Source organism: Taudactylus pleione, unplaced genomic scaffold (assembly GCF_031769625.1).
Source record: "Taudactylus pleione unplaced genomic scaffold, aTauple2 ptg000010l, whole genome shotgun sequence".
NCBI classification, from domain to species: domain Eukaryota; kingdom Metazoa; phylum Chordata; class Amphibia; order Anura; family Myobatrachidae; genus Taudactylus; species Taudactylus pleione.
The window spans coordinates 12,326,349-12,351,006 of NW_028284413.1; the positions used below are offsets into that span (position 1 = coordinate 12,326,349).

Genomic DNA, 24,658 nt, shown 5'->3' on the forward strand with positions numbered 1-24,658 from the left:
GCTCTTAGTGTGTCTAGATTGATGCTTTTCAAACTTGGTCCCCAAGACACACAAACAGTCCAGGTTTTAAGGTTATCCATGTTTGAGCCAGATGGTAAAATCAAAATGACTGATATACTAATTAAGGGGCTTCTTCAGAGATGTACGCAATGCCGATATTTATTGACGCAGTTGAGCGATCGGTAACCTGCTCATGCATTTAAGTCATAGAGTACATGCATCAAGGTACATAACCATCATTGCTCGCAGTGACTTTTTACTCACAGTGTGATTGACAGTCAGGAAACGATTGACTGGGGAGTGGCGACAGGTATGTCACAGCCTGTGTCTGTGATCCCGTATGCAATAAAAATGGCTCCGGTGTCTCAGTAATCATGTCCAGTCTGTGTGACCATAGGGTTACTCAGGAGGTCGAATATCGAAGGCATACTTGCCAACTCTCCCTGATTGTCAGGGAGACTCCCTGAAATAGTAGCAATCTCCCTAACTCCATGAACAGTCTAGCAATCACCCTGATAGCCCCTTTCCCCATTATGAAACTTTTATATATTTAAAAAAACAGAGATATATACTGTACATTCAACTGGTATAATCGGTGCTATTTCCCTGCATTGGTTGTAAGACACAGTGGGCCTGATTCAGAGCCGCTCATAAGCGGCCGCTCGTTCGCTCAACTGCGCATGCGTATGGGTTGTAAAAAGCATGCGCGAACCAGTCATTGCGGTCGGAAATTGTGTGCTCGCAAAATAGCGAATGCCTGCTAATTTGAGTGACACAATGAGGCGTTTGTGGGTGGTAACAGGGGAAGGTGCTTGAAAACGGGGAGTGGAGATGCGAATGCAGGCGTGCCAAACGGTCAAAACGGGCGTTTTAAGGGTGTGCATAATTAACAAAGCAGCGTCATCGACCACGTCACTTGGTTGTCTTTTAGCCTGAACTGCTCGCATGATTGCGGTAGGAAAATCCAACCACAAGCACTGCGAGCAGTTCAGACGCCTTTCGATGTACTTGATTAATCTAATAAATAACGGAGATGACGTAGGATGCGAGCGGCCAGGGGGCGTTTTAAAAAAAATAGCGAGCGCATGTTTCGTTCGCTCGTTCAGACATAGAGGCGTCAACAGACCGCAAAGAGCGAGCGCTCTATTTAAATAGCCGGCCCCTTTTTCTGAACGAGCGAGCGCAAATAGTGTCCGGCTCTGAATCAGGCCCTGTGATCCTTATGGCTATATGCATTTTCTGTAAAGTATCAGTGTGTTTTCATCAACAAATAAATCTTATTAACATCTTTGGGGCTGGTTTACATTTGGATGTAAGTCAGGTTTATGACACGCCTCTCAGATGTAGCAGTACACGCCCACTTTACCTTGTGCTCATAGGTGTTGCTTTCACTATCTCCCTGAAAAGGCAAGTGTGATCGAAGGATATCTGCAACATTTGCATATTATTGCACAGCAGCTGCGTACAAATTCGTACCTGGGTTGCATTAGTGTAAATCTATGAATCAGGTCCTAAGTTACATGTTCCCAAGCATGGATATCCTTAAAACCTGCACTGTTAGTGTGTCTTGAGGACCGAGGTTGAGAAGCCCTAGTCAAGATGGTATCAGCAGATGGTTAAAATTGAGTTGACAAAAATTTTCAAAATTGTGCTGTAAAATAATTGTCTTGTTCCGCACTTGACCATACCATAAAGTATGCTTTCCTGTAAGTGTCTCCAGTCCTACACCAATCACACCACTCAGTCTGACTCTAGCCCATGCTAATTCATTTCATGACGTGAATTATAATAGTGTGCAGAATGGCATTCCCAGGGGCGCCAAGAGGGGGTGGAGCGGGTACAGATTACCGGGGCCCGGGCTTCCTGAGGGGCCCTTAAAGATAACTTACATTGATCGTGGTACACGCCCCAAACAATTTACACTAAATACTTAGTTCCATAGCATCAGGAAAAGACCTTTATTTCCGTTGCACTAGGATATGACACAGCCCATATTAGTATTCTTCTCTGGATGCAATTTCCTATTAAAATAAACATAACAGAAGAAAGCTTGAAAGAATAACATAAAGCGATTTAACCATATTGAGCCTGGGTGGGGTCAGTGGCCAATTGGCATGTTGTTTGAATTTCCTGTCTCAGTGATTCTCTGTTGATACAACAGACCGTCTTTCATTCAAGATGACAGTTCACAATAAGAAGTACCTGCTCAGAGCCTCAATCCCACCAGCTTCTCCTGTGTCTCTGACACATCGTCGGTCTCATCAGTCCCAACACACTGTCACACACTGTTACTGACTGATTGAGCCCAGTGTCCCACCAGGGAAATGCAGAGGCAGGGGCCCGCTGAAGGGGTGTGACCAACCATTGGGTAGGTATGGTCATTATCGGGAGGGGCATGACCGTTCCACAAAGGAAACATCATAATAATATTATACATTCTCAGAAAGCACTATGTCCAATTTAGTCCAATAGATGTGTAGGGGGACAGAGGGGCATATGGATCATAACTAAAATGGCCCATGCGGAAACGCTAGTCAAAGTTTTCGGAATTTGCTTGTGAGAACAAATACCATGTTGTCGGAGCCCCGCTCCTTCCTATGGGAAGGAGTGCTGCAATGAGGGGGGTAACACTGGTACTTTTGTAGCAGTATGACTAATTTTGGGGACAGCTGCTTTTCAGAGCAGCTGTCCCCGCAGCGGAGCAATGATAAATTGCTTCGGTGTTAAGTTTTCCCCGCGGCAAGGTTGAATACGATTATGAATGGGCCCCAGAGGCATAGATGGAAAAGTGAACAAAGGCACAAATGACAGGGTGGCAGAGGCACAGCTGTAGAAGGTGCAGCAAGACACCTGGATAAGGTGCAGAAGGACAGATGTGGAAAGTGTCTGAGACACAGGTGGGGAAAGTGGCAGAGGGACAACAGTGGAAAGTGGCGGAGGGACAGTGGAGGAAGATGCACAGGGACAACTGTGGAAGTTACAGAGGGACAGCCATAGGTGACAGGACAGCCAGCAAAGGGGGCAGAGAGGAAGGTGGACAGAGGGACAGCAGAAGAAGGTGGCAGAGGTACAGCCAGGGAAGGGGGCAGAGGGACAGTCTGGGTAGATGGGTAGAGGGACAGCTGGTGAAGGGGCAGAAGCATTGCTGGTAAGGGGGCCTAGAGACACACTGTCCTAGGGGTTTACAGTGCGCATTCAAAGTCTGGCCAATGGAAGCAGTGGGAGAATTAGAGCTAGGGGTGGGGTCATATGGGGAGAAAGGAAGTACAGCTGGTCTGGGGGCCCTCGAGAGATGAAATCCAACCCCTCCAACTTCCACCTCCTGTTCTGTCGCTGATGACAGGTGGGCCCACTGCTGCTGGAGTGTATTAGGAGTGTTGCGGACCGGGTCAGTAGGGTGTGAACAAGAGACATGTAGACATCAGTGGTGTAGGATCAGAGCATCATGTACAGTACCTGCATAGAGAGGTCCCCAGTCTGACTGTAACAACCACGAGTCTTCCCAGCGCTCATTCTGCAGGACCTGCAGCTGACCCTGATGATTGCAAGAGGGAAGGTGGGCGCTTCTGCCGTTGCTGAGAATGGGGGAGCCCGATGCTGCCGGCACTAAGGACGCGGGGGGCCCTGCTGAGGATGAGGGGTGGGAGGAGGGCCGCTGCTGTTCCAGATACTGAGGATGCGTGGGGGGCTCTGTGCTGATGATGGGGTCCCGATGTTGCTGCTGCTGAGGATGGGGTGCGAGGAGGGGGGATAGGCACCTCGGGGGGGGGGACTTAGGGTTAGGCACCACCCCCAGGAGTCTTAGGGATAGGCACCCCAAGAGAGGATTAGGGGGGGAGAGGGGAGGGTTAACTATACTTACCAGCCGGCATCTGGATTTTTTGCTGTCGGGCTTCCAGTGTCGGGATTAGAACCGGCGGCTTTTAAGCCGTCGGTATTTCATACCCTACCCAGTTCAGTTATGTGGTGGTGGACAGGTTTGCGCTTCTTTTTAACCTCATATTTACATTACAATGACCATAAATAATTTGATTTGATGCTGCTCCACCAAGCTGAGGCACCCTTGCAAGTGTCCCGAGGCACCCCAAGGTGCCACGGCACACAGTTTGGCAAATATTGGTGTAATGCATATTATTAATAATACATAATAAAAATGGACCAAGATACATACACAGCACACTAAAGATAAAAAAAAATGTGAAAAATTGACTCATACACACTTAAGGTACTTTTTGAAAGCAAATACAATTTTTCTTAGTGGGCAAAGTACCTATGGGTCTTATTCAGAGTCAGTCTGTAATGGTATTTACAATTTTTTTGTTTTTAGTTGTGATTCTTTTCAGGGCAAATTTGTGCAATCTAAAACATAACTTGAGACTGTCTGCATCTAGTGTGTCTGTACCCCATCCCTCCACCATTATGGCTCTGTTCCCCCTCCTATGTGTGCCTCTGACCCCCTTCCCCAAGTGTGTTTCATCCCCACAATTTTTCCTCTGTCCCCATTGCTCCCCAAGTATGCTTCCGACTCCATTCCATAGGGTTCCCCTGCCCCCATTTCGTCCCAGGAGTGTCTCTGCCCCCATCTATACCCAAGTGTGGGCATCATAGTATGTGCCTGTTTTGGGTACCAGGGTTCTATGCTACACATCTACGCCCATCGGTTCGGAAGCCCGGGAGAAAGGATGAGAGGGGCCCTGCCTGTTTCCTCTGTACTGAGCCCCACAATTTCTGATGGCAGCCCTGGCTGTAGAAAGCACAAGGCAAAGCACTGCAGGCTTAAGCTAGACAGCGATCTCCCCTGAATACTGCTGTTCCAACCCTTTACTCTCATTTTAATCTAGCTTTGCAAAACAAAACATAATTTTTGTGTGTGAATGCCTAGCTTGGTATAGTTGTGTGCAGGCCACAACAAACTCCCAGGTAGTTTATCCTAAATGCAAAGTCTTGCACCATACTTACCTACTTTTGAAAAAGTATTTCAGGGAGATTGTGAAAACAACACTTATGAGCATGGCGGTAAAGTGGAGTGTACTGCTACTTCTGAGAAACATCTCATACAATTGACTTACATCCAAATGTAAACGAGCCCAAAAGCAGTCAGTAAGATCTACTTGTAGATGAAAACACACTAATACTTTCCAGAAAATGCATGTAGCCAAAGAGATCACTGTGCCTTATAACCAATGCAGGGAAATTATACTAATGATCCCATTTGAATGATGTATATGTCTCTGTTTTTTCTTAATATAACAGCTTCATAATGGGGGTAAGGTGCAATTAGGGAGATTGTTAGACTCTTCAGGGAGACAGGAAGATTGCTACTATTTCAGGGAGTCTCTCTGACAATGATGGAGAGTTGGCCAGTACAGTATGTCTATGTTTTTAAGTGTTAATATTGGCCACCTTGCACATAAACTCACAAATGGCATCTAAACTTCCTTGAATTGTACTTTTAGAAATATCCTCACTGTGTATAAAGGAGGTAGCTATTATGTTGCTACTGTAAGTAAAAGGACAAAGAAGGGTGGAAGGGTGTTTACCATGGTTCTAAGATATGGTTGAATAGACGGGTTTACCACTAAAATGAACAGTGAGTTTACATTTGATACTAATGGATGGATAACAGTAAGCAATGAGTAGAATGAGTGTTAGGAAACCTGAGCATAATAATGTTAGGAGTTCTGATCTAGGTTGGCGCTATATATAATGAGACACAATACAATATCCTATGCTGTATGATGCTTTCAGACCAATCTGACATATGGCACATGCACTTAGATTCCTAATGTGTCTACATGGAAAATCCATTTCTTAATGAATGGTTCCTGGGTTACAGCAAGTAATTTCAGGACAGATCTGACTTTACTAATGGAAGCATCAATATATCAATGGGTGTCCTTCCTGTTCCATCTGATCTGCTGTATGGCCATTGAATCGGGAGCTGTTTAAGTTTGTAGTCATCAGTGCCTTTATCCCAACTGATATGTACAAGAATAACAATTCTCTGAACACTGTACATTCAATGTCCTTGTTGCTCAAATCAGAATCCACCGTAGCCTCGGTATTATAATACAGAAAATATACTGCTCATAACTATATAACTCTGCATGCCAATGTAAAACTCTGACTTGTTTCATATTGATAAAGTCTAAGGGCTGGAATAAAAAAAAATATAATTTATGTTAAGATTTTATTTCCAGAGTTCCTCATAAACTAAAATAGAACAATGAAATAAAACAGGCTACAAAATTCAGCCCTTTATCTCACTTTAATGGCTTATTTAATTATTTTTAATAAAAGCAACAACACATTTTATGATTTTATTAAGAAAGGCAATACATATAAATAATAGTGCACAATGTTCAGAAAATCAGAATGTAAAAAATAATACAACTAAAAGTCTCTTTACTACTCTAAGCTAATAAAAAACAATAATTAGAGTAGACTGGAATTATATAGATATAGCAAACAAATAGTTGGCCATACATTGACTCCTCAGTATTATTTTGTAATGTTAAAGTGAAATGTTAAAAGGGAGAAATGATCTAATATATCAAAGGGTATAAATAAAATAAAACAATGGGAGCACTTCCACATCCCCAGCTTGCAGCAGCCCTACCCCCTTTTCCACCATTTTGAATTTTGAAGTTGGGTGGTACAGATAGGATTCCCTCCAAACTAGTCCTGGGTAATATAAGTTCTAGAAATATAAAAATTCTGATTTCTAGATATTCAGGACTGTCCTAGGAACATTTGAAGAGGCGAGTGGATGAAAGCGTTATGTCACGTTTAGAAGAAACTGAAATATTTACATTGAAATGTAAATTATTAGAACTTAAGAATTGGATTTAGCACTTTTATCCATAAAATACAGTATAACAATTAACAGACTTCCATCATGTAAAATAACATTGTTACAATGATCCTTAGGTCATAACACTTTCAGCTATTAAAAAAGTAATTTTTTAGAATATTGTTACATAACCCCCTAATCCACAAGCCTCTTCATTTGATAGTATGGCGTCCTGGGGTATTCTGCTTAGTAGAGTGGCCAGTGGTGCAGTATCTGGGTGCTCAAATAATGGTCTCCATACAGCTTATTCAGGTTAAAACAAACAAAATGGTGTTTTAATATTTTCAGACAGGCACGTAGAGAGCCGTCCCGGGCCCCAGTACAGTACACTCGTGGCGTGGCCTAATCGTGGGAGGCACGACTACGCTCTCAGCCAGGGGACAATCCAGGGGGCGCGATCAGTGTCATCACTGGCACAGGACACTGCTGTTGCTGCTCAGCGGCAGCAGCCTCCCTGACCCCACTGCAGCCCAGCACACAACAGCTGGTGCTGGGATGGAGACACAGGCTGCTGACAGTTAAGAGGGAGGGGGCACGCTGGCTGACCCATGCCCCCGCCTGGCCCCACCAACAAGCCTGGGCCCGGGTAATTAGTACACATGCCCCCATCTTGGCGCCCCTGTCATTAGCATATAATAACAGAAAATAAGAAACAACCTAGCCCCCATTCAAAGCACTACCTCACTTCTTCAGCCCTATCTGTCAAGAGCAGCTAGTCTGTGCAAAGTCTTAGTCCTGTCTGCTTCTAGCAGGTACAATATGACCTCAGGGTTAGTGCCCTCGGTATACAATCGGGAAACCGGCTGCCTTAATACCGACAGCCGGCTTCCCGACTGTCATATACCGGCGAGGGTGAAATGCCGGGCGTCTATATCTAAACGCCTGTCATTTCCCTGACACTGGGAGACAGACGCCCGGCATCCCGATCGAAGGGATGCCGGGCGCCGCGAGCAGACAGCCGCAGGGGGGGGAGGGTTAGGTTTAGGGCACGCGGGGGGGAATTAGGGTTAGGCACCCCCCCGGGAGGGTTAGGGTTAGGCTAGGGGGAGGGAGGGTTAGGGTTAGGCACCCCGGGGGGGACTTAGGGTTAGGCACTTAAAGGGGGGATTAGGGTTAGGCACTTGGGGGGAAGGTTAGGGTTAGGCACCCCTAAGGAGGGTTAGGGGGTTAGGTTAGGTTAGTTTATACTTACCTTAGCGACGATCGGGATTTACAGCGCTGTCAGGCTTCCGCTGCCGGGAACTCTGCTTTTGTCGGCCAGGCGCTGCTGGGAATCGGAATTTCATAACGATTCCCTGCCCTCCTGGCCTGTCTTGACTGCCACAGCTCTACCTGGGCTGCATCCTCTGGGCAGCAGATAGGTGAGATCACTCCCCTTTTAAATTTGTTTGGGCAGATCCCACCATCACAGAACAGATTCGCTGGCTCACCACTGAATGATAAAAGATTAAGGGGTCTATTTACTAAGCAGTGTTAGGAGACAGAGTGAAAAGTGATAAGAAAGTGATAAGGTGCCAGCCAATCAGCTCCCAACTGTCATTTTTCAAACATAGCCTGTGAGATGACACCTTATCACTTTCTTATCACTTTTCACTCTGTCTCCTAACACTACTTAGTAAATAGACCCCTAAAGCCTCTACTTCCTTCAAACCGCATTTAAAATGCGGTTTCTTCGATAAAGCTCTGTCCCTGCGAATCCTCTTTGCACATTTCTCATGGTATTTTTTCCCAAAAATACAGTGAGAAGGTGTCTGCGCATGCGCTGCCGCCTACTAGCGCTACCCACTCGTGACACCCCCCATGATAGCTCCCCTCCCGCAATGCACCCCTCCTCCGTGACACCCCCCCATATCTCCCAGCTGACACTTACCTCGGTGATTAGTGAGGTCTTTCCTCTGGGAGGCTGGTCTCCGGACTCCTGGTCTTTACCACTGGTCAGCTGTGCTGTTAACTAAGATGCTGGTTTACAGCACAGCTTACCGGGGCCACAGTGCAGGAGCCCCGCTGACCAGCTGACCAGAGGGGAGAGCTCACCGATCAGCCGTCCCCCGGCTGCAGGTAAGTGTTTAAGTTTTTTTTTTACAAAGTTTTTTTTTACAGTAGGGGAAGGTGGGGATAGATGTTACAGAGGCAAGTTGTGACAATGAATCTAAAACCACACCCACATCACGCCACGGCTCATGTGACTGGGAACAAGTTTGAATATGTTACCGTCAGTTAACGCAGACGTGTTTATGTAATAGGTACCTAAACAAACTCGTTTTTCGTGTTCCAAAGTAATATTTTTCACCTAGATTTGAAGTCGTATCGTGCCTGGACTGGTAAAGGTAAGGGTTTATCATTCATTTTGTTAGAATCACAGACCATTAGTGTATTTATCATTGTTATAATTGTGAATTGAAGCACGGAAATCGAACTATGGCCATCTTGGTTATCTGACGTCACTTGGGGCAAGTTGTTACACAATATTGGGGGCAAGTTGTTACTCACTGACACTCCCATTAAAGGCCAGCTGGAACTAGAGGCAAATATAAGTAATTAAAAAAAAGAGGCAAAACTACAGAAAGTTAAGAAATCTTTAACTCTGGAATGAAGGCAAATATAAAAAGACTAAGATGACATCGAAATCTAAAAAAAGAAAGTAGCCAAAACATCGTCGAGTTCTAAAGACGAGTGTTTCTGTATAATGTGTACTAAGAGTTACAATCTGTCGAAACCTGGCCAGGAGTAGGTCCAGTGTATTACATGTAAAGGGTGGGCTCATATTGCTTGCGTAAGAGGTGATGCAATAGCATTTACTTGCAGAATTGCAAATCAGAAATCGTCAGTGAAGACTATGGGGGGTATTCAATTTGGAGCGAAAAGGTTTTCCGGGGATAAAGTACCGGGCGCGTTCCCGCTTTATCCCCGGATTCAATTAGAAATCAACGAAAACGAGAGCCAGCAAAAGGGTATCACCAAAAAATGGGAATTTTCGGGAAATATTCCAGGGATCCCCCTAAAGATGTCTAGACATGGGGATCACTATGGGTACCCCCATTTTTACCTGCTGAAGGAATTTGGGGTTTCTAATAGCCGAGGCAGGTGAAGAATAGCACTTAGATTTTATTTTTTTAAATAACTATTCCTAGCAAATTTGGGGTACATGAAATGGGGGTAAGCATATTTTCAAAAATAAAATGATATTTAATAATTCTGTAAAAATGCACCTCAATGAATAAAACACCTGCCAGCATTTATGGGAACCTCTAAGGAATCAATTTTGCTATTTTTTGAACTGTGTTCCCTATTTTTTTTTAAAGACCCCAAAATTAAACCTTATTTTTTGGGGTATCCTGATTTTTTTTTTTTTTACACAGATCTATGTTATTGGTCATCTCCAGGTGGTGCAGGCTATATTTTTTAACCCTGCACCCCTAAACCCCAATTCTGCACTTTTTTTTCACAATGTAAAACATGGTGAAAAGTTATCCCCCTTTTTTTACAAAGACTTTTCACACTGGCGAATACGGGGATAATTGAAGCAAATGCCAAAATGACATCATGGGCGACTCCGACTTTTTCGCAGCCAAATTGAATACGGCCCTAAGAGTAATGTCTGTCATTGTCATCAGACTATATACCAAATATATGCCAAATGTGATTTTGTGATAAATGCACAAAGTTTTCTAATGAACACTTTTTATAGTAAAGTTTTGTATAAATTATTTTATCGGTAACAATTTGCCCCAACCCCTGCAACAATTTACCCTCTGGGACAGAGTGTTACGATTGTTTTTGTTCCGAAAAACATGTTTTTCATTGTTAATAACAATTATTGGATAAATAGAAGAAAGAATACTGTTGGTTTGTAATTTATTCTGTATTTTTGTAACAACTAGACCCGCCTTCCCCTAATCAGCTTGCGGTCTACCAGAGCGGAGCAGGAGTTGGGGAACCCTGCTTAACGCCATCTTGTTATAGCAGGGCTCCAACCCAATATTTTTTCTAAATATATATATATATATATTTTTTTTATATATATATATATATATATATATATATATATATATATACAAAGCACTCATGTCCATCTCAGGACAGGAAAGAGACCAACACACCATTGATTTGATGAAAAATACAAGTATATTAAAATATTAAAAATACAAAAAAGTTAAATAGCCATGCTCAACAATGTGTCTCAATACATAAAGCACAAAGTATCTCATGATTGAGCTCATGATTAAGGTGGTAACACACCAAAACGGCCGTTGGACCTATGGCTGCTATTTTCTGGTCACCAGGCGTACGATGAGTATTCCAGTTTTACTGGCTCCTGTTCTGTGACTTACAGCGCTTGATATTTTGTGCACCACCGTCTATTTCGCCCCTAACTCCTAAATACTATGGAATACCTACACAGACCATTGCATGTAAGATTCCTGAAAGTGGAATTCCTAAGCTGATATATTGTGCTTCATATATTATACCTGTTTATAGACACTAATATCTATTAGCTTGCTGAGGGATCATCTATTTCTGATAGATCATCATACGGAAAGCAGCGCACTGTCACTGTCCCTGATTGATTGGAAGTTCCAGGGACTATGTGACCCTGCAGCATGTCCAGGTGATGTTTGTATCCAGCTGGATGGAGCTCTGTGTTGTCTCAGGATGACAGCTTATGGCTGCTCTCCCCATTTAACTGTAGGTGTTTTTTGTCTGATCATGTCCTTATTAGGAAGTTTGCTTTGTGCTATGGGATTTACTTGTACACCCCAACAGGGCAGCCACAGTAACGTCTGGACATATACCTGGGGGAACATTTAGCTTTCTCCCCACTGACTGAAAGCTACTAAGTAGTTTATGAAATACACAGTGACAATAAATTGGTTGTGTGGAACACTATTCTGCAGACGATACAGGCACGAGGAAAATAATATTTATCTTTTCACTCGGAGGAGCAGGATATTTTTGCAGACAAAATGTATTTTTATGTGTGCAGCCGCTTGTAATTCTGGCACCCTTAAAAAGACTAAATCAGACCAAAATAATTTCATTCTTTGACTTCCAGTAGTTTTTGTACAAAATATTCTATCTTTGGGAAAGAAGAAAAGAAGAAATAATTGTACTGTGCTTTGTAGCAACAAAATAATAAACCCTTTATTATCTACTAGTAGACTGCAGTAAGAACATGGAGCGCTCTTGTGAAAACTGTATTTAAATAGAGATTCAGAGTGTTGTTAACTGTTTATGGGACAAACCATTTTTTATTTTTATTTTTGTAAGCAATGTCTTTATTAATAATAATAATAATAATACAATAATAATAATAATAATATGAAACCACTGCTAGTTTCTTACATTATCCTTTTTTTGTACCTACAGTTATCCTTGTGGTGGTGTTTGGTCTTTGTTGGGCTCCCTTTCATACTGAACGTCTGATGTGGAGTTTCATAGACAACTGGACAGAAGAGATGCACGAGATGTTTGGTTTTGTCCATATTGTCTCTGGGGTGCTATTTTACCTCAGTTCGGCAGTCAACCCAATCCTGTATAACCTACTGTCTACACGTTTCCGTGAGATGTTCAAGGAGGTGATGTGTCATGGGAGAAAAAAGAGACTAGGTTCTCGCAGGTCTTCCCCAAGTGTGACACGGGTTACTACACGAAGCACGGTGTGTGAGCATGTACCGGGAAACGGACTTCCTTTCTCTGATGTGGATGAATTTGAGGTCTATGTGGAGTGTGATAATGTGGCCAAAAATGAGTCTTCTTTTTCTTGATCACATATCTCGTCCATAGCCATTGTGTTTTATTGCAATGGCCCATGGACTGTAATACAGACTATACGCTGATGTAGACTGTGTTTGTGCTTACATAAAGTTCTCTAATTCAATGGGATCTGCAGAATTTAAAAAAAAAGAATAATTTCCTTTCAATATCCCAGTGATGAATGAGTCAAAAGCAGCTGCATCTTTCCGAAAGCACCTATTACAGATCAAGTGTCTCTCTGTGAACAGAACTGTTCGCATGAACCCATATTGTCCTCTTAGGATAACGAGACACTTATATGGGATTGGTGTTGTTATATATAGCAATGGGGGAGTGTGAGAGGCTAGATTTATTAACAATTCTTCCAAACTGCTTTGCCTGGAAGGTCTCATCTGTGCACGCCTTCACACTGTAAAATGTCAGTAGAATTAGAAAAGCCTGGATTGTACTGTACATTCCAGAAACAGAAGCCAGAAAGGTTAGTAATCTGTGCAGCCACTCATGCAGCTAATAACTTAATAGGGGCCTCTGCTAATCAAGTCAGGATGTGTAAAATAAATTCAAATTCCATTTATTTGTCCCCGTAAACATAGTTTGTTCAAGTTAGCATTAACTAAAACGCCAGTGCATTTGTCTCATTTCATCTGATAGGACTCACAATAGGATTACCATTGTATAATTATAAGTGGAATCTAGTCACTATGGGGTCTATTTACTAAGCAGTGTTAGGAGACAGAGTGAAAAGTGATAAGGTGCCAGCCAATCAGCTCCAAACTCTCATTTTTCAAACACAGCCTGTGAGATGGCAGTTGGGAGCTGATTGGCTGGCACCTTATCACTTTTCACTCTGTCTCCGAACTGCTTAGTAAATAGACCCCTAAATTCCCTAATGGCCTTATTCAGAATCAGACACATACCGAAATGCAAAATGCGTCCATAAACATATTTACATTTTAAAGACCTATTCAGAGTCAGTCGCATATGCAAGTCCTGAGCTGCAATTCCCTTCCCTTGGCTGCAGATCTCTCACCTTGTCATACCTGGGTCTGATGCATCTGGATTATGACTGGGGGCGTGGTTTCACTGTGAGCTCTGAAATTGCTAAAAGTCGCAGCATACATTGGGAACACACTAAAGTTAATGGCCAGATTGAACAGCTAAGTACCCAAGTGGATTGCAACATGTAATATGCAGAGAATAGTAGACACAAATAGGACATTTTATGACAACACTTAAAAATATATATGCAGGGTTACCCTTCTTATTTATGGAAACTCATACCCCTTTTACACCGGAGCTAAAACCCGGGTTTTTGAAGGGTTAACCCGGGCAGCTCCCTGGTGTAAAAGGGCAGAGAGTTGGATCGCCGGGTCGAGTGACCCGGCAATCCAACCCAGGTAACTAGCAGGGTTTAACACAGGCGTAGCCCGTGAAACCCTGCTATGGGAACAGCGCACTCCGGGTCACGATGACCTGGAGTGCGCTGCTAGCCGGCCGATTGGTCCGGCTTCAGTGGCGCTTGGAGATGACGTCATCTCCAAGCGTCCACTTTCACTCCACAAAAGCCGGGTCTATGCAGACCCGACTGCGGTGTGAGCGGCGCTGACTCGGGATTATCCCGAGTCAGCGCCGGCAAAATTCCGGGTCTGATCCGGATAGGAACTTTGTTCCAACTCCGGGTCAGACCCGGAATTTAGGTGGAAAAGGGGTATAAGTGTGCTTCAGTATAAAGTGACCTTTAAAACACTTTTGCAGCAGTTTTAAGAGATTTGCATAAATAGGTGAGTTACTGTGCGTGACCAATCATACGCAATCGTTATTAGCAACATTACACTTAGACCAGGGTTAGAGCACCTGCAAGTAAGACCACTCCAGTAGACTGCATTTGAGACTTTTTGGCAGCCATATCAGTTGAATTTTGCAATTCCCTACCACGCAATTACTATAAAGGAGGGACAATCAATCGTGCCCCTGAAAAGGGGCATGGCCCAGTGGGAAGGCACATGATCCTGTATCGTATTCCCATTTACAACACTGTGGGGAGGTGTCCAGCACTTGCCAGGCTGCCCCTAGACTCACCTCAAGCAGTTTAGATGCCGTGCGCACTTATTACCGAGCACTGGTAATGCATACTCCCCCAGCCTTCCAACCCCCTGCAGGACACTGTAGCTGAAAAGTGAGTTTGTCCCACCAAAAGTAAGACAATTGGGGGAGTATGCCCTTACTGCAGCCCACTGCCCTAATGCCCACTGCCCACGACTGCACTCCCATTCTAGCCCTGGTCTCGGCCTTCTATATCTGTACAATCACAAGCCATGTCACAACTGGAAAAAGCTGTGGATTGCAAAATTTTGTGAATGAGCCATAAAAAACGCATCTTGAGACATAAAAAGACAAATCGCTTTTCTGTCTGACTCTGAATAAGTCCCTATGTTTTTAAATTATTGTCCCTGTTGATATATCTAGGACTTCTTATATTTTGATTTCTGCATTGCTACAATGCCTTACTTTTAATAAGGCATATAAGTGGGCATGTTTTGTACCACGTTTACCTGGGATGTATGAAAGGAAGCATGGAAATTATTTAAATACCTCATAGTGGACATTGTACACTAAAGTAACCCCTCAATTCTCATACTGAACAACATAAGCCTGAATTCTACGAAGATCCCAATGCTGACAACTCTGAAATGGCAATTATAGACATCCCTGTCCTCAAGGAGCATATGTAAGACACACAGAACATGTCTGTACATAAATACTTCTCTGTCTGTGACTACTTTCTGATTTTATGTACATAAGTGGAAATTGTATTAATTGTGCAGTATAAAGTAGCTTTTTAAAACCACTAATTGGCAACTATGATTGTAAACAAGGCTCTCTTCTCTCTCCTCCAAGTACCTGAAGGTACTCTGTTCATCGGACAAAGGGAAGAGGGATTTCCGGGGTCTTTGTGCATGAGACGTGGAGATTTTGCCAAATAGATCTGAGCAACAGTGTCAAGCGAGTGATTTACTACAGGACATATTTCAAAACTAGTATATCTTCTCTCATAATTATCAGAGACACTTTTATCAAAGCACAGTGACAAAAAAGTAGGAGATTTATAGCCAGCTGCATTTTATCCTGTGTATATTATACAGTGATTCATCCCGATAGAAGTATAACACTGCAATATCCTGCCATACTGCACAGTGTAATAGAAGTATCTTTATAATGTATGTATTTCTCTATAATGTATGTATATAATGTTAACCAATATGTAAAGTCCTGTATACACATTCTATATACATATATATATAAAGGTGATTATTTAATTTGTGTTGAAAAAGCAGAGCAAAGAGTTCCCAAAAGAAGAACTCTGGTGAATAAAGGCCAAACTCCACAAACTTTTTTCCATATATTGTTACACTTTGTTAAATCATCTATTTTTTTGTACAACACTTTCTCAGCCTCTTATATGTGTCCTCAAGATCTAGGGGGTGTATTTACTAAAGATAGGTTTTTCAAAGTCGCTGATTCTCAGTGGCTTCGAGAGGGGTTTTAAAAGGGCAATGGTAATAAATGCAATACACTTGTTTTGCGTGCTTTAATTGGTTTTGCCTTACTAAACATTGCCGCTGTAAATGCATCATCTAACTCGCCAAAATCTCGAGACTTTCAGAAACACCCAATTACATTTGTCCCTTAGGGGTAAATTTACTAAATGGCACTATTAAATCCACCACATCTTCAGCAGTTTTGGACGCTGGATTTAAAGAGGTAATAATATTGCATACAAAACATTTCTGTTTTTATATTTATTATTTGTAGTTTTATTATTATTATTATTATTATTATTATTATTATTATTACTATTATTAACAATTATTCATACCTCCAGCATATTCCTTTGTGCATTACAATTGGAAACAAAACAATAATAAAATGAGACTGGGTAATAACAGAAGAAACGTAAGAGGCCCCTGCTTGTAAACTTACAATATTTTAAATTATTGTTCCTTTAAATTCAGTGGCCAAAACACAGAAGATGCGGCACTTTGAAAAATGCCTCTAAATAAAATTACACATTAAAGATAATAAGTATGTATATAATGGTAACATAAGTGTGAAATATATTCACAAGCCTAAGATATATATCATCAGTCATATGGTAATCACTTTTGTTGAAGGTAAAATACATTTTGGGGGAGTTACTAAGCTGGAATACACAGTTTTACATGCAGGTTGCAAACTGCCACACAGCACATTCGGTTTTCAGAGCTAAACAACCAGATTTACTAAAAGGCACTTTGGAGGCTTCAAACTGTTGAGGTTTGCAAAGTCTAAAATCCCATGCTGATTACCGCAACCTGTCAAAAGATAAAGTTATCAGTTTGGGCCCACTCGGTCAACTGCATGCAAATTTACACACACACTGCCCTCAAAGCTGCACAGACACGCGGCTCCCATAGCCGCACACACACGCATGGCCCCCATAGCCGCACACACACACGGACCCCATAGCCGCATACACACATACTGCCTTCATAGCTGCATACACACATACTGCCCTCATAGCCGCATACACACATACTGCCCTCATAGCCGCATACACACACACACACACACACTGCCCCCATAGCCACACCAGGGGCAGATCTAGACTTTTAGGTGTGGTGGTTTACAAATTAATCTTGACTCCTCCCCTCTTCTCATTACTCCTCCCATGTTCAGTAATGTCCCCTCCTATTTTCAGTTTTAACTCTTTTGGGTCCTGCACCCCCCATTCACCACTTTAAGACTTTTTCTTAAGTTGCAGTCCAAATAGAAAGAGCCCCAATGAACCACACCTAGCCTCCTCTAGCACAACTGATGACATGGAATGAACAAAGCAGAGATCAATCCCAATCTTGTTATAGGCCTCAGTTCTATAGCACAAGGTGGTCAGAAGAAGCCCTTGCACTGACTAAAGCTGGCTGTCACAGTGGCACGGGGAACTGAAACAGCATTCTTACTGCGTGTGTGCAGCCATAGGATTGTGCATGTGGCAGTTAATGGTGAGGGATCCTTCTGTTCCCAATTCCGAAAAACTTTGCGAAGCGTTCCCGATAACCTAAATTACACATCAGAGCCAAGTCCCAAAAAGTTATGGGGGCTAATCTTTTGTACTGTTAAAAAATATGCCCCATAGAATGGAGTAGTCCCTGGACTGCAGCTGTGGTTATTATACCTCAGTGGTTTCTTATAAACATCTGCCTCTATGCACACACAAATATATATATATATATATATATATATATATAACGGATATCACATCTACTATACATAGAGATAAAGGCACTCGCCAGACTTTTGAGGTCCAAAACATACTTTAAGCTTTATTAGCATGCACATAATAATCCGTAGTTGCCAACAAGGCTTCATAAGAGTACAAAGGACTGTGGAGCTGGAGAGTGCCAGCATGCACAGCACATACACACTTTTTCAGCTACACAGTCTTTTGTAATCTTATGAAGCCTTGACAGTGGTTCCGGAGTGGAACCGAAACGTTGGCCACAATGGATTATGTGCATGCTAATAAAGCTTAAAGTATGTTTTGCCTTCAAAAGTCTGGCGAGTGCCATTATCTCTACGTATAGTAGATGTGATATCCTTTATCGTTGGGTTACCCACAGTTCAGTGGAATCTCTAAAGAAGCACCCCAGCAAATTAAAATTACAAGATATAAGGTGGGTGTGAGTGCTGGACCACAGATACTATATTTATATATATATATATATATATATATAGTAAAGAGCAGGAACACTTGCAATTAACTAGTGTGGTGACGGGGAGCAGGTATCATCTATGTTCAATTCTTGATAAGCACGATGAGAATCAGGGCCCTGTTCGATTGTCTTATAGGATTGACCCTAGTACTAGTACCTAATACTTGATGTAACCGTTAGTATTGAGCACAATCTATTGAGAATATCTTACTCTCTCCCATAAGTTTAATTCCAATTCGGTCCAAAAGCGGTTGCCTTTTTTGCAGCTTCTCCGTATATGGAGAATTTGCAATAATGATGCAGATATGCACAAAAAATTGGACACCATGATTAATAAATTCATAGATAGGGATTATAAATTAGCCCCACTATTGAAAATTAAAGAAAAGTTGATTCGCATTCCACGTACAGTAGCAAAACCTTAACCCCTAAACAATTCAAGAGCACTGCTAATAGAATTACATGGCCAAGTAGATATAGCACTGCCAGTTTTAGATCTCGGGAAGCCATTGAGAAATATTGGCCCTTAATCTGCAGTGACAAAGATTTACCCGGGTCTACATGACCAATGCATCCCTACTTGCTATTCTCGTGGAAGAAATATCCGCGACTATCTGGTGTACCCTGATGTGACAAAGTTTGGTAAACCAACATCTAAAAGCTTTTTAGGTCCTCTTAAAAAAGAGTGTTTTAAATGTGCAGGGTGTGTTACCTGTAGTTACGTGATCACAGGCAACTTAATAAAACACCCCTATACAGGTAAACAGTTAAAAATTTCCAGCATTTAAATTGCACCAGTAAGTTTGTTGTTATGTGTTGGTATGCGGCCAATATTATATCAGGGAGACCGAGCGGCAGTTCAAGGACAGGATGGCAATGCACAGGTTTTCTATACGTACCGCCGTCCTCTCCGAAACTGGGGAACAACCTGTAGCAATACATTTTGCCACCACAGGCATTCCTTTACAGCAATGAGACATATGGTAATTGATCAGGTCCCTCCCTTACCTAGTGGTGGGAATCGATCAAAAATCGACCCACCCAAACACACCTGATCTGTGGGGGATCCGAGTCTGGCTCGAGTTCTCCCGCCAGACTCGGTTCTCAAAACGAGGCAAAACATTATCGATCCCCGCGTTGGATTCTCGCGGGTTTTGGATTGCATATAAGACCCTTCCTGCGGCGCCATTTGCTTCACTCCGGCTGTGCTGTACTCTGCTATGTGGCTGAGCTGTGAACTATGCTGTGTCCATCCAGGGGCTGTGCTGTGTTTCTCCTGGGACTGTGCTGTGTCCATCCAGAGGCTGTTCTGTGTCCGTCCAGGGGCTGTGCTGTGCTCCGTCCATACACTCCAGTGGCTGCTCCTGTGCTCAGTGCTGTGTCCATCCACTAGTCTACTGTGTTGCCGACGCACCTGTCCGGTGTCAATCCGCTCCAGTGTTGCCGACGCACCTGTCCGGTGTCCATCCGCTCAGTGCTGCTGGCGCACTTGTCCGGTGTCCATCTGCTAAAAAAAATAAGAAAATGTAATAAAAAAGTAAAAAAAATCACTTTTACAAAAAAGTCAAGAAAAGTTAAAAATTTTAAATAATTGATTATTTTGTGTGCTCTACTCCAGTGTATCCCTAACACAAGTACTGTGACACTGCAGGTCATACACCAGTGTATCCAAATAAGTACTGTGATGCTGCAGGCCATACCCCAATGTGTATCCTTAACACACACATACTGTGATGCTGCAGGCCGTACCCCGGTGTATCCATACAAGTACTGTGATGCAGCAGACTGTACCCCAGTGTATCCATATAAATACTGTGACAACGCAGGCCGTACCCCAGTGTATCCATATAAGAACTGTGATGCTTCCGGCCGTACCCCAGTGTATCCATACGAGTACTGTGATGCTGCAGGTTGTACCCCAGTGTATCCATATACTGTAAGTACTGTGACACTGCAGGCCGTACCCCAGTGTATTCTTAACACACAAGTACTGTGACTCTGCAGGCCATACGCTGGTATGTGCATATCAGTACTGTGATGCTGCAGGCCGTACCCCAGTGTGTATCTCTAACAAACAAGTACTGTGACGCTGCAGGTTGTACTCCAGTGTATCCATACAAGTACTGTGACGCTGCAGACTGTACCCCAGTGTGTATCCCTAACACACAATTACTGTGACTCTGCCGGCCGTGCCACATTGTATCCATATAAGTACTGTGATAATGCAGGCCGTACTCCAGTGTGTATCCCTAACACACAAGTATTGTGACGCTGCAGGCTGTACCCCAGTGTATCCATACAAGTACTGTGATGCTGCAGGCCGTACCCCAGTGTATCCATATATGAGTACTGCGACATTGCAGGCCGTACCCCATTGTATCCATATAAGTACTGTGATAATGCAGGCCGTACTCCAGTGTGTATCCCTAACACACAAGTATTGTGACGCTGCAGGTTGTACCCCAGTGTATCCATACAAGTACTGTGACGCTGCAGGCCATACCCTGGTGTATCCATATCAGTACTGTGATGCTGCAGGCCATACCACAGTGAGTATGTAGTCAGGAAGCTGACAGTCTAAATGCCGACCACTGGATTCCCGACTGTCAAATCCCGGCAAGGTACTACTGACAGGCGTCGAAAACCTGATGCCTGTCATTAGACCTACGCCGGGAGCCCGACACCCGGCATACCGAACAAAGGTAAGCCGGGCGCTGGGTGCGGATAGCCGCGGGGGTGGAGGGTTAGATTTTAGGGATCCCGGGGGGACTTAGGGTTAGGCACCCCCCCGGGAGAATTAGGTATAGGCTAGGGGAAGGGGAGGTTAGGGTTAGGCACCCCCGGGGGGAGGTTAGGGTTAGGCACCTCCCTGAGAGACTTAGGTTTAGGCTGCGGGGACGGGGGGTTAGGTTTAGGCACTTAGAGGGGAGTTAGGGTTAGGCACTTGGGAGGTTAGGGTTAGGTACCCCTAAGGGAGGGTTACCTTTTTTGCAATTGGGATCTTCACCCCTGCCAGGCTTCTGCTGTCGGGATTTGTACCATGCAGCCAGCGGTATTACCTACTACACCCCCCCAGTGTATCCACACAAGTACTGTGACACTGCAGGCTGTACCCCACTGTGTTCACATAAGTGGTGTGACTCCACAGTGTCATTTGCCTACAAAGTTTAAAAAAAGTTAATAAAAAGTTAAAATATATATATATTTGTTGTTCTACTGTTCCATCCAGTGGCTTTGCTGTGTTGTCCATCCAGTGACTGTGTCCATCCACTCCCTGTCCTGTCACAGACAGGTGCTGCCTGCAGTGAATCCACAGGCCATAGCCCACCGCGTTCACTAACTTGGAACTAATATTTTACAGTGTTAAAGAAAACAACATCATAGGGAAAGTTGGCTGCAGAAAAACATTCACCACATGAAGTGGCAAGGAAAGGCTAGGTGGCAATGTGGTTCAGTGAGACATGTTCTTTTGCCTCTTATGACTATGTAAGCCCTTATCACTCTAGAAGAGGTGTAAAAGATTAAAACCACTAAGGCACAGGAACCAACTGTGTGCTCAGAAACGTCACAAATTTCTGAGGAGAATCTAAGGGTGTCCGTGGCTGCAATGTGTGAGCCTGATGATGAGGATGCTGTTGATGAGGATGTTGTTTGTGTAAACCAGGCACCAGTGGAAACAGTTGTTGCCCATGATAAGAAAAAGCCCATTGTCATGCCTGGGCATAAAACAAAAAAATCCACCCGTTTTGTGTGGAATTATTTCTACCCAAAGCCGGACAACAACTGTCAAGCCATCTGTAGAATTTGTAAAGCCATAGTAAGTAGAGGTAGGTACCTTAACCATCTAGGAACCTCCTCCTTGTTACATAATTTGCAGGGCATTCATCAAAAGTTTTTGCCAAATTCAGAAACTTTGGCTGAAAAAGTAACAACAACCAGTCCAGCGTCAGCTAGCTCCCTTCTCACTGCTAGATCCAAGCACCTGCCATCTCCACCACCAACACCTTCATCAACAATATCCTCAATAATGATTGGAAGTAGTCCTGCATCCAATTTGATAAGGCTAACTTGAGCGCTGCGCCTGCTGCTGCTGCTGCTGGGATTGGATCTTCATCCTAGAAAGGGACCAAGAAGACTACTAGTAGTAGTTTAAAAAAAACTATTGACTGTTAAACAATCCTTTGCAAGTGAGAGCAAGTATGACAGCAGTCACCCAGTTGCATGGCAGATCACTGACTCCATAACATCTATGCTGGTATTAGATGTGTGTCCAATATCCACCATTAATGCAGTATGTTTTAGACAGTTAATTAAGGTCCTGAGACCCTGCTACCAAATCCAATCTGAATTCCACTTCACTAGAAAAGCATTTCCCGGCCTGTACATGGATGTTAAAAAAATGTTATTAGTGGCCTTTAAAAATGCTGTAGTACCCACTAGCCACTTAACCACAGATATGTGGACAAGCGGAACATGGCAAACTAAAGATTACATGACTGTAACAGCCCACTGGGTGGGTGTATTGCCTTCAGCAGCAGCAGCATCTAACAAACAGCAGCTCATTCAGAGGCAGGCTACTCTCTTTATCACTGGTTTCACTAAGAGGCATACCGCTGACAACCTCTTAGAAAAACTCAGGGAAGTCATTGCAAAATGGCTTACCCCACTTGGACTCTCCTCAGGATTTGTGAATTCTGCCAGTGCCACCAATATTCTGAGAGCATTACAGCTGGGTGAATGCCAACACATCCCATATTTTGCTCACACAATCAACTTGGTGGTGCAAAACGGTTTTAAAAATGACAGGGCCATGCAAGAGATGCTCTCTGTGGCCCAAAAAAGTACAGGATATATTTGCCATTCAGCAGGTGCATGTAGAAGATTGCAGCACCTGGAAGAGCTGTTGAATTTGCCCTGCCATCAGCTGAAGCAAGAGGTAGTAACAAGGTGTTTGATCCCAGCATCAGCCGACGTGCAGGGGCAGGCAGAAGGGATGTGTCCTCTGCGGGACACATCCGTTGCCGGCGCTGGGACAGTAATGTCCCTAGCGTCGGTGCAGACACTGCGGGCATCTGGTGAAGGGGCCGCCTGGTCCCTTTCACCAGTGCCGGCGGTACTGTGGCGCCGGGAGAAGCTTGGCTCCGGGCGCAAGCTCAGCGGAGCTTGGCGCCCGGCAGCCAAGAAGCGGCGGGTAGCCAGCGCTGGGAGAGAGTACTTGCTCCCAGCGCCGGTCGGGCGTTTTGCTCTGGCCGCGAGCCAAACCTGGCTCGCGGGCCAGCAGCCAATCAGAGGCGGACGCGACGAGCCAATCGCGGCTCGCCATGTCATAGCCCCGCCCACTCGCGCCATCTTGTATTAGACGACGCCGAGCGGGAAAGTTCAGTTCAGCGGCGGAGAGGGAGGAGAGAAGACCTCCCGAAGAGCAGAAGATCGGCGCGGCAACAGGGGCGGCGGCCGCGGAAGAGGCCAGAAGACGCCGCTGTCAAGAAAGAAGAAGACAGGCGGCGCCGGCTGGAAGAAAGGTAGAAGAGGCGGCGCCGCTGGCCAGGATGGGCCAGCGGCCGAAGAATGCGGCTGAGGACCGGAGAGAACTGTGGGGGAGGAAAGTAAAAGAGCATCACGAAGTTCCCCCCCGCAGCCTCTTCCAACGTAGCAGGTAGGCCCTCCGTGAGGCCCACCATATACCCTCCTCCCTAGACCGCCGGGGTTGTCGGGCGCTAGGCCCGTGTAGCATTGTCGGGCACTAGGCCCGTGGGTAATTAGGCGGGCACAAGGCCCAGGGCATTATAGCGGGCATTAGGCCCTATGAAAGGATTGCCCCATTAGTAGGTGTAAGTGGCCTGGGTACTAGGCCCAGGTCACTATATAATAAAGTAGGCGGGCAACTGCCCGAGCCACCCACCATATAAGGTGGTCTGGGCATTAGGCCCAGACCGCTAGGCGAGCCCCACAGACAGGCAGGCAAATAGGCCTGAGCCCCATAAAATGTGGTCTGGGCATTAGGCCCAGACCACTACCAGAGCCCACCGTTTGGCAGGCACCTAGGCCTGAGCCGCAGGTAAGACCCTGGGCGTTAGGCCCAGGGCCCTGAGCCCATTAGCTGCAGTGCTAACAGAGGCGGATGATTAGAGGTGTGAGCAGTGGTGGAGAGCTGTACGGCTTCCACCCATGAGGTAGTGGTTTCCCCAGTCACCGAGAAGAGGAGCTGGCCAGCTCTGGATAGGTAGCAGACATTTAAAGGGACAGCACTGTGTTTTGCTCTTGTGTATTTAGTCTGTGTTTGGTGTTCCGTGCAGGACAA

General features: G+C 44.3%; 1 protein-coding gene across 1 annotated transcript in view; it reads left to right on the top strand.

Annotated features, from left to right (window-relative positions):
* Nucleotides 1-12,750, top strand: part of NMUR1 (neuromedin U receptor 1) — a 76,185-nt gene extending 63,435 nt beyond the window's left edge. Inside the window, exon 4 of the mRNA XM_088467448.1 lies at nt 12,221-12,750. Within this exon, the coding sequence (XP_088323574.1) occupies nt 12,221-12,618 (398 nt within the window). The 3' untranslated portion in view covers nt 12,619-12,750. The remainder of the gene's footprint in view (nt 1-12,220) is intronic.
* The last annotated feature ends 11,908 nt before the right edge of the window (nt 12,751-24,658 follow it).